Source organism: Phyllostomus discolor, chromosome 5, assembly GCF_004126475.2.
Source record: "Phyllostomus discolor isolate MPI-MPIP mPhyDis1 chromosome 5, mPhyDis1.pri.v3, whole genome shotgun sequence".
NCBI lineage: Eukaryota > Metazoa > Chordata > Mammalia > Chiroptera > Phyllostomidae > Phyllostomus > Phyllostomus discolor.
In genome coordinates, this window is record NC_040907.2 from 110,272,600 (window position 1) to 110,286,195 (window position 13,596).

At 38.7% G+C, this 13,596-nt stretch overlaps 1 protein-coding gene across 1 annotated transcript; it reads left to right on the top strand.

The window, feature by feature from the left end:
• The first annotated feature begins 12,562 nt into the window (after nucleotides 1-12,562).
• Nucleotides 12,563-13,261, top strand: LOC114497344 (calmodulin-1-like). Its single transcript, XM_028513054.2, has one exon. It carries the CDS (start codon nucleotides 12,614-12,616, stop codon nucleotides 13,061-13,063), a length of 450 nt encoding a protein of 149 aa, XP_028368855.1. The 5' UTR covers nucleotides 12,563-12,613; the 3' UTR covers nucleotides 13,064-13,261.
• Nucleotides 13,262-13,596: the final 335 nt, after the last annotated feature.

Consider the following 13,596-nt stretch of genomic DNA (forward strand, 5'->3'; position numbering starts at 1 on the left):
ATCACTATCTGTTGTGTGGGGAATGAACTGGAGGAGTATCTATTGGTTTGGTGACAATGGCAGAAGCCTGCAGAGGGATGATGGCAGTCTGGATTGTGGTGGTGGCAATGAGCTGGACATAAGCAGATAGGTTAAGGCTAATGACAGCTAACATTTACAGAGTATGACTTTTACCAGGCACCAGTCTAAGCTCTTTACATGTTTTATCTCTTAGTACTTCCCAACAATCTGTCAGCTTGGTACTGTGGTTATTCTCATTTTGCAGAGGAGGAAAGTGAGCTAGTAATGTGCCCAAGTTCACAAGCCAGTGAAGAGTAGAGCCAAAAAGTCAAAACCAGGCAGTCTGAATCTATACTCCACAACTGTAACCTCTTTTACTGCCTCTCACAGATGACAGCTGGACAGCACTCATACACTCAGATTATACAATCACCATGATTACACTTCGGTTATGTTAGAATTGTTGATATTTCTGGGTGTGATGACATGCTTCTTCAACATGCAATTACTTTCAGCTTCTTGGTTTTGTGGACCACTGGAGGGACAACAGTGGCATAGAACCTAAAAATTATTTCTAACACCTTGAGGCATTTATTTAGCCAACTGAAATTTGATATTAAAAGACTGGAACCATGAACTATGCAACTTTAAAAGAGGATTCATTAAAAATATTTATCGAACCCTATAGAAAATTTTCTTCCATTTTCAAATAACTGTCTTACCTACAAGGTAGGAATGATTTGGCAAATTTATGTCTATGCACTGTGCAGTGTGCTGAAATGTTAGGTGCTAAGAAATGTATACATGTGTGGAATGTATCAGTTTTGTTCACAAGAATTTCCCATAAAATATTGCTTAAAATCATCTACTTTCGAAGTTAGCTGAAGAGTTGCTTTGGCAATATTCCTAAGCACATTATATAGTCACTAAGTTGGTTTATTAGTAAGTAATGAATTAATTCATTAGTACATGTTTAAGCTACTTCTACAATTCCACTTTATGAAATCTTAGATTAATGGCTAAACATTCACTAGCCCAAATGTTTAGTTCCCATGACTTCTTGAGTAGCTCTCATGCATCTAAGACAATGCTTAGAACAAGGAGCTGGAGGATGTATAAAAGTAATGCCCACCATCTACCATGTTAATGCCCTTTGGTCTACCTCAGGACACCTCTCCTCATCCTGCTTCATTCCTTCCAGATCATGTCCTCAGTTGAATGCCTACTAAGATGTTAGTTAACATCTAAATTAAAAGTACAGACAGAAAACTCAAAGGGAAAAAGGGTAGACAACAAAAAAAAAATTTCTCCTTGGGTCTGGATTGCCAGACCCACTGTCTCTGACATGTTAACAAAAATTTAAAGCACGTGGTTTATGATATTAGTAGAGCAATGGTGCTCTTTGCAATGTGCAGTGAACCTAAGAGATTGCATCCAAGTAGTGCACATGCAGTTGCCACCTCAGTTCCCTAAACAGAGAGTGAAATAGGGAGACCAATGTGGCCCCAGAAGAGGAAGAATAGGGAAGGACAAAGTCTGATGAGCTATAAAGATGAGGGAATGCTCTAAGAGGCAGTTCCCTGTGACTTGTTCTACTTCATTTCAGGCCCTGTGTCTCCCTTCCAACTGCACTCAAGAAATCAGGTAAGGACTTGGTCAAAGCAGGTATTGAAAGAGAACTGAAGAGGATTACAATTGTCATGTAAAAAATGATTTTCCAAGTATTTATTCTATTGAATTACTATTTTAACATTGTGATCCTGAACTTTTTTGTTTTAGGAAAATAAATATTATCCAAAAATATTTAAATATTTAAAGTACTGTACTAAAAATTGCCTCTTTTTTGTTACCCCTACTTCTTGTTGCTCCAAGAACTTTTTTTTAAGATTTTATTTATTTATTTTTAGAGAGGGAAGGGAGGGAGAAAGACAGAGAGAAACATCAATGTGCGGTTGCTGGGGGCCATGGCCTGCAACCCAGGCATGTGCCCTGACTGGGAATCAAACCTGCGACACTTTGGTTTGCAGCCCACGCTCAATCCACTGAGCTATGCCAGCCAGGGCTGCTCCAAGAACTTTATTCTCTGGCCTTGAAGGGGATACTGCTGAATCATTGTTAAATGAAAAGATGCAGGATAACAGCAGGTGATGTAAACCTCTTCCCAGGATCTCTTAGCAGACAGTTCCATCTAGCTTGACCTTAACTTTAGGCAGACTTTGTGCTTTCAGTGGATATTCAGGATCATGGGATCTATGATTCTGTTTCTGTTCTGCTTGTTCATTTATTTTGTTTTTTATTCAATTTTTATTTACTTTTTTATTTATTGCCATTTTAATTTTGATATTATTGATCTTCTTCTTCCTAAAGAAAACCCTTTAACATTTCATATAATACTGGCTTGGTGGTGATGAACTCCTTTAGCTTTTTCTTGTCTGGGAAACTCTTTATTTGTCCTTTGATTCTGAATGATAGTTTTTCTGGGTATAGTAATCTTGATAGTAGGTCCTTGCTTTTCATCACTTCAGATATTCCTTGCCAATCCCTTCTGGCCTGCAAAATTTCTGTTGAGATATCAGCTACAAGTGAGCTCTCTTGTATGTAACTAACAGCTTTTCTCTTGCTGCTTGTAAGATTCTCTCTTTTTCTTTAAACTTTTGCGTTTAATTATGACGTGTCTTGGAGTGGGCTTCTTTTCATCCATCTTGTTTGGGACTCTCTGTGCTCCTGGAATTGCATGTCTATTTCCTTCACAAAATTAGGGAAGTTTTTTTCACTATTTTTTCAAATAGATTTCCAATTTCTTGCTTTTCTCTTCTTCTGGCAGCCCTATGATGCCAATGTTGGAATGACTGAGGTTGTCCCAGAACCTGTTTACACTATCTTCATTTTTTTAATTGTTTTTTCTTCTTCTTGTTTTGATTGGTTGTTTTTGCTTCCTAATGTTCCAAATCATTGATTAGGTTCTTGGCTTCATCCACTCTATTCTTCTTTCCCTGTAAACTGTCCTTTATTTCAACTAGTGTATCCTTTGTTTCTGACTGGATGTTTTTTATGCTATTAAGGTACTCACTAAGTTCCTTGAGCATCCTTGTAATGATTGTTTTGAACTCATCTGATACATTGCTTATCTCCATTTTGTTTAGTTCTTTTTATGGAATTTTTATCTGTTCTTTCATTAGGGCCATATTTTGTCACCTTATTCTGGCAGCTTCCCTGTGTTTGTTTCCATGTATTAGGTAGAGCATCTCTGACTCCCTGTCTTGGTGGCATGGCCTAATGTAATAGGTGTCCTATAGGGTCCAATGGTACAACCTCTCCTTACACCCAAGCTGGGTACTCAAGGTTCACCCTTCTTGTGGGCTAAACCTTGTTTGCTGTTGGCAGATAAATGGTTGGGATTTACCCCAGTCAGTCAGCTGCAAGGACTGTGACCACTGACTACTGCCCTCCACCTTCCATGGAGGATCAGCTGTGCAGAGACAGAGTGGTGTTGCACTGATGTGGTCTGTAGCTCTCCACTAGGTGCACAGGCTATGGGGTTTCCCAGGTCATTCGGGCCAAGGTCATCCCCCATCTGTGTTCTTCCTGGGGCCACCATGCATGAGCTACAAAGCAATCTGAGATGGCTGCTACTTGTGCTGGGCTTGGAGATTTTCAGGTGAAGCCAAGCTGCAAATGTAGGCTGGCTGCTGCTAGTGCCTGATATGAGGCCACCTAGCAATAGGTAAGGGAGCTGGGGACTCACTGAGGCTGGCAGTTGATTGTTGAGAGGATTTAGGAAGTTGTGAAGCATGAGCCAAGACCAGCCATTCATATGGAAAAGCCACTGTTAACACCTTAAGTTGGTTGTAACAGAGTCTCAGAGGACCTCCAAGGTGGGGCAAATAGTGTTATCCAGGTTCCATCAATAGATGGCATCTTAGATATGGCATCTGCCTTCTAGCTCTGTGGCTCTATGGAGGCAGGGTTCAGAAAAGGGACAATGGCCCCTGCTCACCTTCCTGTCTAGGAGAAAGCTGTCCCCCAGCTCTTGTCTTGATGCCAGACACTTCATTCCTCCCTGTATGCCACTAGTGCATTTCAAGCTGCTATCCCAATGATGGAACTCAGAGGGAGTGAATCTGAGTAAGTCCATGTGTGAGTTCTTTAAGAGGAACTGATTGGGACTCTGGAAGTTTCTTCTATTGACTCAATCCCCACTGGCTTTTGCAGTCAGAAGTTATGGGGACTTACTTATCTTCCTGGCACTGGAACCCTGGTCTGTGGGACCTGGTGTGGGGCTGAAACTCCTTGCTCTGGAGATATCCCTCCTGAATTTTTATCCACCATGCATGGATGTGGGATCAGCCTGTTCTGCATCTCCATCCCTCCTACCAGTCTGGATGGATGTTGTTTCTTTAATTCCATAGTTGTCAGACTTCCATTCAACTCGATTTCTGACAGGTCTGAGTGATGGTTAGTCTATATTTCAGTTGTAATTTTGATGTGATTGTGCGAGTAGGTGAGCCATGTTTACCTATGCCTCCATCTTGACCAGAAGTCTCCCTTTTTTATTTTTCAACTAAAATTGACACAATATTATAGTAGTTTCAGGTGTACAACATAGTGATTAAATATTTATATAACTTACAAAGTGATCACTGAAATAAGTCTAGTACCCTTCTGACACTACATAGTTATTACAATATTATTGACTATATTTCCTATGTTATATTTTACATCCCCATGACTATTTTAATAACTGGCAACTTCTACTTCTCAATCCTTTTCACCTTTTTCATTCATCCCCTTAACTTCCCTCCCATCTGGTGACCACCAATTTGTTCTCTGTATCTGTTTGTTTCTGTTTTGATGAAACATTATTTAAAGAAATTATAAAAGATCTAAATAAATAAAAATACATGTCATTACTCTTGTATCAGAAGACTTAATATTGTTAAGATGACAATACTCCCAAATTGATCTATCTATATATATTTAAAGCAACCCCTATTAAATCCCCAGAAGTTTTCTTTGCAAATATTGACAAGCTGACCTTCAAATTCATATGAAAAGTCAAGGATGCTATAACAGCTAAAACAATCTTGAAAAAGAAAAACAGAGTTGGAGGATTCACACTTCCCAATTTCAAAACTTACTACAAAGCTGAAGTAATCAAAACAGTGTGGAACTAGCATAAGGATAAACATATAGACAAATGGAAGAGTTGAGAGTCCAGAAATAAATCCATATATCTACCATCAATTGATTTTATCTCTTTAACAAATGGTGCTGGTACAACTGGATATCCATCTGCAAAAGAATGAATTTGGACCTATACCATACATGATATGCAAAATTAACTTAAAATAGATCAATGACTTCAATATCAAAGCTAAAACCATAAAACTCTTGGCATAAAACATAGGAATAAATCTTCGTGATCTTAGATTTAGCAACAGATTGTTAGACACAACACCAGAACCATGAGCAACAAAAGAAAAAGTAGATAAATTGGACTTCATAAAAATAAAAAAAAATTGTGCATCAAAGGATATTATGAAGAAAGTGAAAAGACAAGCTACATAATAGGAGAAAATATTTACAAATCACATTTTTGATAAGGGTCTAATATCCCTGAAAATCCTCTTGCAAGTCAACAACAAAAAAGGCAAACAACCCAATTTAATAATGGGCAAAGTACTTGAATACACATTTCTCCAAAGAAGATAATCAAATGCCAATAGGCACATAAAAAGTTGCTCAATGTCCTTAGATATTAGGAAATGCAAATTAAGACCACAATGAGGAATCACTTCACAGCCACTAGAATGGATTTAATTAAAAAATAGAGCCCTGGCTTGTGTGACTCAGTGGACTGAGTGCCAGCCTGGGAACCAAAGGGTTGCTGGTTGGATTTCCAGTCAGGGCACATGTCTGGGTTGCAGGCCAGGTTCCCAATAGGGAGTGCATGAGAGGCAACCACACATTGATGTTTCTCTCCCTCTCCTTCTCCCTCCAATCCTCTCTAAAAAATAAATAAATAAAATCTTTTTAAAAATTAGAAAATAACAAATGTTGACAAGGATATGGAAAAGAAGTGTCAATACAACTGCTGACGGCATATAAAATGCTTCTCCTGCTATGGGAAATAGTTTGGTGGTTTCAGTTAAACAGAGACCTCTCAGACCTCTATAACCCCACAATTTCCCCTCAGCCAGTATGTCCAAAATAATCGAAAACCAGAACTACTCAAGTACATGTACACTACTGTGCACAATAGCCAAACATGAACACAGCTCAAATGTCCATAAAGATGAATGGATAAACAAACTGTGGAATGAAGTATTGACACATTGTTGTGAATTTGTTAAATTACCATTTGTTAAGTAAAGCTAGTATGAGATAGTGATCTGCAGTTGAAAAAGAGACCACAAGAGAAGTTTAAATGGAGAGCTTTATTCCTCATAGGTCCTGGAGGAAATACATGGCATCGGATCTCAAGGGGCTCTGGGAGGTGCTCAAGGCAGGGTACAGACAAAGCAGGAGGCACATGCTATTTTGGGGTCTGTGCTGGAGTGCTTTGAGGTTCCCAGTATAAGACAGGATTGGTCAATTTAAACCAAAAAGGTCAGGGTTTTGGTAAGTTCCACAAGAGTCCATCCAAGGGGTGCCCAAGGGGAAGGCCCTGGGAGGTGCGGAGACTGTTGCTTACATGGGCTACTAGGGATGGCATGTGAGGAATTTCCATTTGCCCGTGACTCCAGGGCTGTTATCTAGGGCATGTACTCATGGAGGGACTAGTTTGAGTTCAAGGCCCCTGCAGGCCACTTGGTCACACAGAATGGATGCTGAGGCAGCAGTATTATGGAGTAGTTTAGCTAAATTCTCAACACACATGCTACATGTAGATGTGACTCTGGATCTTTCTACCAATTTACAGAAATCACAGAGGACAGACGAACATGCCATAGAACACCACAAGAATGCAATCAGCAAATGTAGACTATGGGAAACTCTACAGGTCAAATGATGTGGATCTTCAATATGTAAATTAGAAATACACAAGAGTTGTACAGGAGCCCTATATATTAAGAAGCATTAAAAAAAAATTTTATAACCCTGGCCAGTTGGCCCAGTTGACTGAAGTATTGTGCTGTACACCAAAAGGTTTAGGGTTTGATCCCAGGTCTGGGCACATACCTAGGTTGAGGGTTCTGAGGCAATCAATCTATGTTTCTCTCTCACATTAATGTTTCTCTCTCTCTCTCTCTCTCTCTCTCTCTCTCTCTCTCTCTCTCTCTCACACATATCCTTGGGTTGGCCAAAAACTCCATAAAATAAAAGACACATTTTTCATTTTCATCAAAAAGTTCATTGATTTAGATATTTTGAGTGTGTTGGCTATCTCCTGCATGAACATTGATTGTTCTCAGTTAATGTCTTGATTTCATTGCTATCAACTTCAAATGGTGTACCCAATCTCAGAACATTATCCAGCGAAAAATCTCCAGCATGAACCTTCACAATTTGTGATACGTTCAATCAGTCATAGCACCTTCTCTATACACTGCATAAATTTTTTTTATGTTTCACTAGTGTTTTTTCCTTGCTTGAAATAATAAGAATACTATGCTGAAAGTGTTGCATATTTTCTTCCACCTTCAACATTAAAATGGCTACACAAAAATTCACCAACTTTGAAATTTTTTTTAAATTGCACACTGACATGACAGATGTCACAGTACAATCTAACAAAATTGTTTCAAATGAAGTTGAAGACAACTAAGCACTACAAAGCCATCTTACTGAAAAAAAGCAAACTTTTTGACCAATCCAATATAAACAAGGTAAGACAACTCATAGTAATGCCCTCCTGGGTAATAATTAAACTATAGAACAATGAAGAGATATGATTATTATAAATCAGGATAGTGGTTACTTTGAGGGGGAGAGAGAAGCATGAGACTGAGACTGAGCACAGGCAGGTGCTTCAGGCAAACTTCTATATTCTTGGTCTGAAAATAGTTACAAGATGTTTCCCTTATAAAAATTTATTGTCATGCATTGTTTTATGTGGTTTCCTACAGCTTTTTTTTATTTGCAAACAATTCCCAATGCCCAGAGATTCTGATTCAGGGAGTGTGGGACAGGGTCCACATATGTTTTTTTTTAATTCAAATATAGTGACCATACAATATTATATTAGTTTCAGATGTGCAACATAGTGATTCAATATTTATACCACCTCAATAAGTCTAGTAATCATCTGTTACTGTACAAAGTTGTTATGATATTATTGACTATATTCCCTGCATTATACATTACATACCCATAATATATTTATTCCATAAGTAGAAGTTTGTACCTCTTATTCCCTTTAATGTTTTTCACCCATATTCCCACTCCCTCCCCTCTGGCAACCATCAGTTTGTTTTCTGTAATTATGAGTGTGTTTCTGTTCTGTCTTATTTATTCATTTGTTTTGTTTTGTTTTGTTTTAGATTCCACATGTCAGTGGAATAATATGGTGTTTGCCTTCTCCATTCAACTTATTTCACTCAGCACAATATCCTCTAGGTACATTCTTGTTTTTGCAAATGGCAGGATTTCATTCTTTTTATCGCTAAGTAATATTCCATTCTCTCTATATATATGTACCACACTTCTTTATCCTAGGGAAAAAAAACATGAATAGTAAGTTTTTTTACACTAGCCTCAGCAATATTTTTTTGGATATGTCTTCCATGGCAACAGCCACAAAAGCTAAAATAAAAAACTGGGACTACAACAAAATAAAAAGCTTTTGCACAGAAAAAGGTAATCTACTGAATAGGAGAGATATTTCCAAATGATTTATTCAATAAAGGGTTAATATCCAAAATATATAAAGAACTCATATGACTCAACATAAAAAAAAAGTATGGCCCTGGCTGGCATAGCTCAGTGGATTGTGTGCGGGCTGCGAACCAAAGCATTGCAGGTTCAATTCCCAGTCAGGGCACATGCCTGGGTTGCAGTCCATGGCCCCCAGCAACCGCACATTGATGTTTCTCTCTCTCTTTCTCCCTCCCTTCCCTCTCTAAAAATAAGTAAATAAAAAATTTTTAAAAGAAAGAAATGTATCCATTTCAATGAACCAAATTTATAAAAAAAGTATGATTTTAGAATTCTCCAGGTGATTGTGATTGTGAAAAATTAACAAGAGTATCCTTAATCAATCTTAATGCTCAAGAGAAACAAAACAAGAACCAGAGCCCAAAGTGTTTAAGTCAATCAAAGACCCCTATGTTGGACTTCTGGCCAAGATGGAAATGTAGGTAGACACACTGTGCCTCCTCCCACAACCAAAGGAACAATGACAATTTAAAAACAGCAAACAATCAGAACTGACAGAAAATCAAACTGTATGGAAGTCTGACAACCAAGGAGTTAAAAAAGGAACATTCATCCAGACCAGTAGAGACAAGCAGCTGGGGTAGAGAGGACTCCTGGCAAGACAGCAGCTGGCAGACCAGGGCAAGCAAGGTGGTGGCTGGCAGACCCAGGGAGGCAGGGGATTGTGGAGCAGGGTACACAAAGCTGCAACTGTCCCAAAAGGCAGCAGACAAGGTTGTTCCCACATTCACATGCAGATAAACCAGGAAAAACAAAGGGGGAGCAGGATTGACTGCTCAACCCAGGGCCCCAGCTAGAGGAAATAAAGCCTCAAACCACTGATTGAAAACACCTGTGGGGGTTGAGGCAGCAGCAGGAGAAACTCCCAGCCTCACAGGAAAGTTCATTGGAGAGACCCACAGAGTTCCAGAACGTACACAAGCCCACCCACCAGGAATCAGCACCAGAAGGGCCCACTTTGCTTGTGGGAAGCAGGAGAAGTGACTGAAATACAGCAGAGAATGGAGCAAGTGCCATTGTTCCCTCTAGGACCCCTCCCCCACATACAGCATCACAACACAGCGACGTGGGTTACCCAACCCAGGTGAATACCCAAGGCTCTGCCCCTCACTATGTAACAGGCACATCAATACAAAAAAAAAAAAAAAATTGCCCAAACGAAAGAACAGAGCAAAGCTCCAGAAAAAAATACAACTAAGCAACAAAGTAATAGCCAACCTATCAGATGCACAGTTCAAAACACTGGTAATCAGGATGCTCACAGGATTGGTTGAATTTGGTCACAAATTAGATGAAAAAATGAAGGCTATGCTAAGTGAAATAAAGGAAAATGTACAGGGAATCAATAGTGATGGGAAGGAAACTGGGACTCAAATCAACAGTGTGGACCAGAAGGAAGAAAGAAACATCCAATCAGAAAAGAATGAAGAAACAAGAATTCAAAAAAATGAGGAGAGGCTTAGGAACCTCTGGGACAACTTTAAACGTTCCATCATCCGAATTATAGGGGTGCCAGAAGGAGAAGAGGAAGAGCAACAAGTGGAAAAGGTATCTGAACAAATAATGAAGGAGAACTTCCCCAATCTAGCAAAGGAAATAGACTTCCAGAAAGTCCAGGAAGCTCAGAGAGTCCCAAAGAAGTTGGACCCAAGGAGGAACACACCAAGGCACATCATAATTACATTACCCAAGATTAAAGATAAGGAGAGAATCTTAAAAGCAGCAATACAAAAGGAGACAATTACCTACAAAGGAGTGCCCATAAGACTGTCTGCTGATTTCTCAAAAGACTCCTTACAGGCAAGAAGGGGCTGGAAAGAAGCATTCCAAGTCATGAAAGGCAAGGACCTACATCCAAGATGGCTCTATTGAGAAAAGCTTTCCTTTAGAATGGAAGGGCAGATAAAGTGCTTCCCAGATAAGGTCAAGTTAAAGGAGTTCATCATCACCAAGCCCCTATTATATGAAATGTTAAAGGATAAATGTTTAAAAAGATAAACATTAAATTTATTTATCTAAGAAAAAGAAGATAAAAACATGTATTGTAACATGACAAACTCACAGCAAACTCACAATTATTAGCAACCACACCTAAAACTAAAACAAAAACAAAAACAGACTAAGCAAACAACTAGAACAGGGACAGAACCACAGAAATGGAGATCACATGGAGGGTTAGCAACAGGGGAGTCGGAGGGGGAGAGAGGTGGAAAAGGTACAGAAAATAAGTAACATAAATGGTAGGTAGAAAATAGACAGGGGGAGGTTAAGAATAGTATGGGAAATGTAGAAGCCAAAGAACTTCTATGTGTGACCCATGGACATGAACTAAAGAGGGGGAATGTGGGTGGGAGTGAGTGTGCAGGGTAGAGGGGAATGAAGGGGGAAAATGGGACAACTGTAATAGCATAATCAATACAATATATAGTTTTAAAAATGGGTCTCTCAAACACCAAGTTAGAAATTCACACCTTGGTCATCTACCTAGAGCTGAACTTTGGGAGTGTTTGTCAAGTTTTATCATAAGCTTTGAGCCAGAAATAGTATTATTTTTTTCTCCCTGGGAATTATAAGTAAGAGAATCCAGATCTCAGTGGAGGAAGGACCAATGGAATCTCCTCCTTCCGTAAGAAGGTAAATAAATTAACAGAACTGTGATAGAATATACTTCAATGCCATCCAGTGAAGCTGCTCACTAACTGAGGACCAAAGAAGACCATGATCTACATCCATGTTCATAGCAGCACTATTCACAACAGCCAAAAGATAGGAGAAACCCAAGTGTCTATTGGAGGATGAATGGATGAACAAAACATTGTATATGCACATAAAATGGGGTATTATTAAGCTTTAAAAATAAAGGAAGTGCAAAACAGTACAGACACTTTGGAAGACAGTTTGGCAGTTTCTTACAAAACTAAATACAGCCTTACTATATCATCCAGCAATTGCTTTCCTTAGTATTTGGCCAAAGGAGTTGAAAACATGTCCACACAAAAACATGCACATGGATGTTTACAGCAGCTTCATTCATAATTGCTGAGGCTTAGAAGCAATGAAGATGTCCTTTAGGGCATAAATGAATAAATAAACTGTATATCCAGACAATTAAATATTATTCAGTGCTAAAAAGAAATGAGCTATCAAGCCATGAAAAGCCATGGAGGAAACTTAAATGCATATGACTAAGTGAAAGAAACCAATCTGAAAAGGCTACATACTGTATGACTCCAACTATGAGACATTCTGGAAAACTCAAAACTACAGAAACAATAAAAAGATCAGCTGTTGCCAGCTGTTCTGAAGAGCAGTTCAGAGGGGACAGGGAGTAAGAAGAGCACAGACAATTTTTAGGGTAGTAAAATCACTCTGTACAATACTATAATGGTGTATATTATCCTTACATACTTGTCTAAACCCATAAGATAGATAGCACCAAGATTGAACCTTAATGTAAACTGTGGTCTTTGGGTGATAATGATATTTCAATGTAGGATTATCAATTGTAACAAAGGTAATACTCTGGTGGGGGGTGTTTGTAATGGGGAAGGTCTGGTTGCAGGGGCTTGGCACGCAGGGGTGTATGGAAAATCTCTGTATCTTTCTCTCAATTTTGCTGTGCACTTAAAACCTCTAAAAAATAAAGTCTATTAAAATGTAAACAGATTAGTCCAAGTGGAGCAAGCGAGCTGAATGGTTGTGTAGTCAAGTCTCAGAGATCAGCAGCACTAGCAGCATGGCTGACCAGCTGACTGAAGAGCAGACTGCAGAATTCAAAGCAGCTTTTTCACTATTTGACAAGGATGGTGATGGGACTATTACAACAAAGGAATTGGGAACTGTAACAAGGTCTCTTGGGCAGAATCCCACAGAAGCAGAGTTACAGGACATGATTAATGAAGTAGATGCTGCTGGTAATGACACAATTGACTTCCCAGAATTTCTGGCAATGATGGCAAGAAAAATGAAAGACACAGACAGTGAAGAAGAAATTAGAGAAGCATTGCGTGTGAATAATAAGGATGGCAATGGCTACATCACTGCAGCAGAGCTTCACCATGTGATGACAAACCTTGGAGAGAATTTAACAGATGAAGAGGTTGATGAAATGATCAGAGAAGCAGATATTGATGGTGATGGTCAAGTAAACTATAAAGAGTTTGTACAAATGATGACAGCAAAGTGAAGACGTTGTACAGAATGTGTTAAATTTTTTGTACAAAATTGTTTATTTGCCTTTTCTTTGTAACTTATCTGTAAAAGGTTTCCCCTACTGTAAAAAAAAAAAAATGCATGTATAGTAATTAGGACTTCATTCCTCCATGTTTTCTTCCCTTATTGTCATTGTCCTGAACCCTTATTTTAGAAAATTGATCAAGTAACATGTTACATGTGGCTTACTCTGGATATATCGAAGCCCTTCTGCACATCTAAACTTAGAAGGAGTTGGTTAAATGAGGGAACATCTGGGTAATGCCTTTTTTTAAGTAGTTTTCTTTAGGAACTATCAGCATATTGTTGTTGCAGTGTGGGGTTGTAACTCTGCAAGGACTATGGACAGTCAACAATATGTACTTAAAATCGCACTATTGCAAAATAGGTGTATTATTCAGGTACTCATACACTATTTTTTTGTATTGCTGGTCCTGTACCAGAAACATTTTCTTTTATTGTTACTTGCTTTTTAAACTTTGTTTAGGCACTTAAAGAAAATCTGCT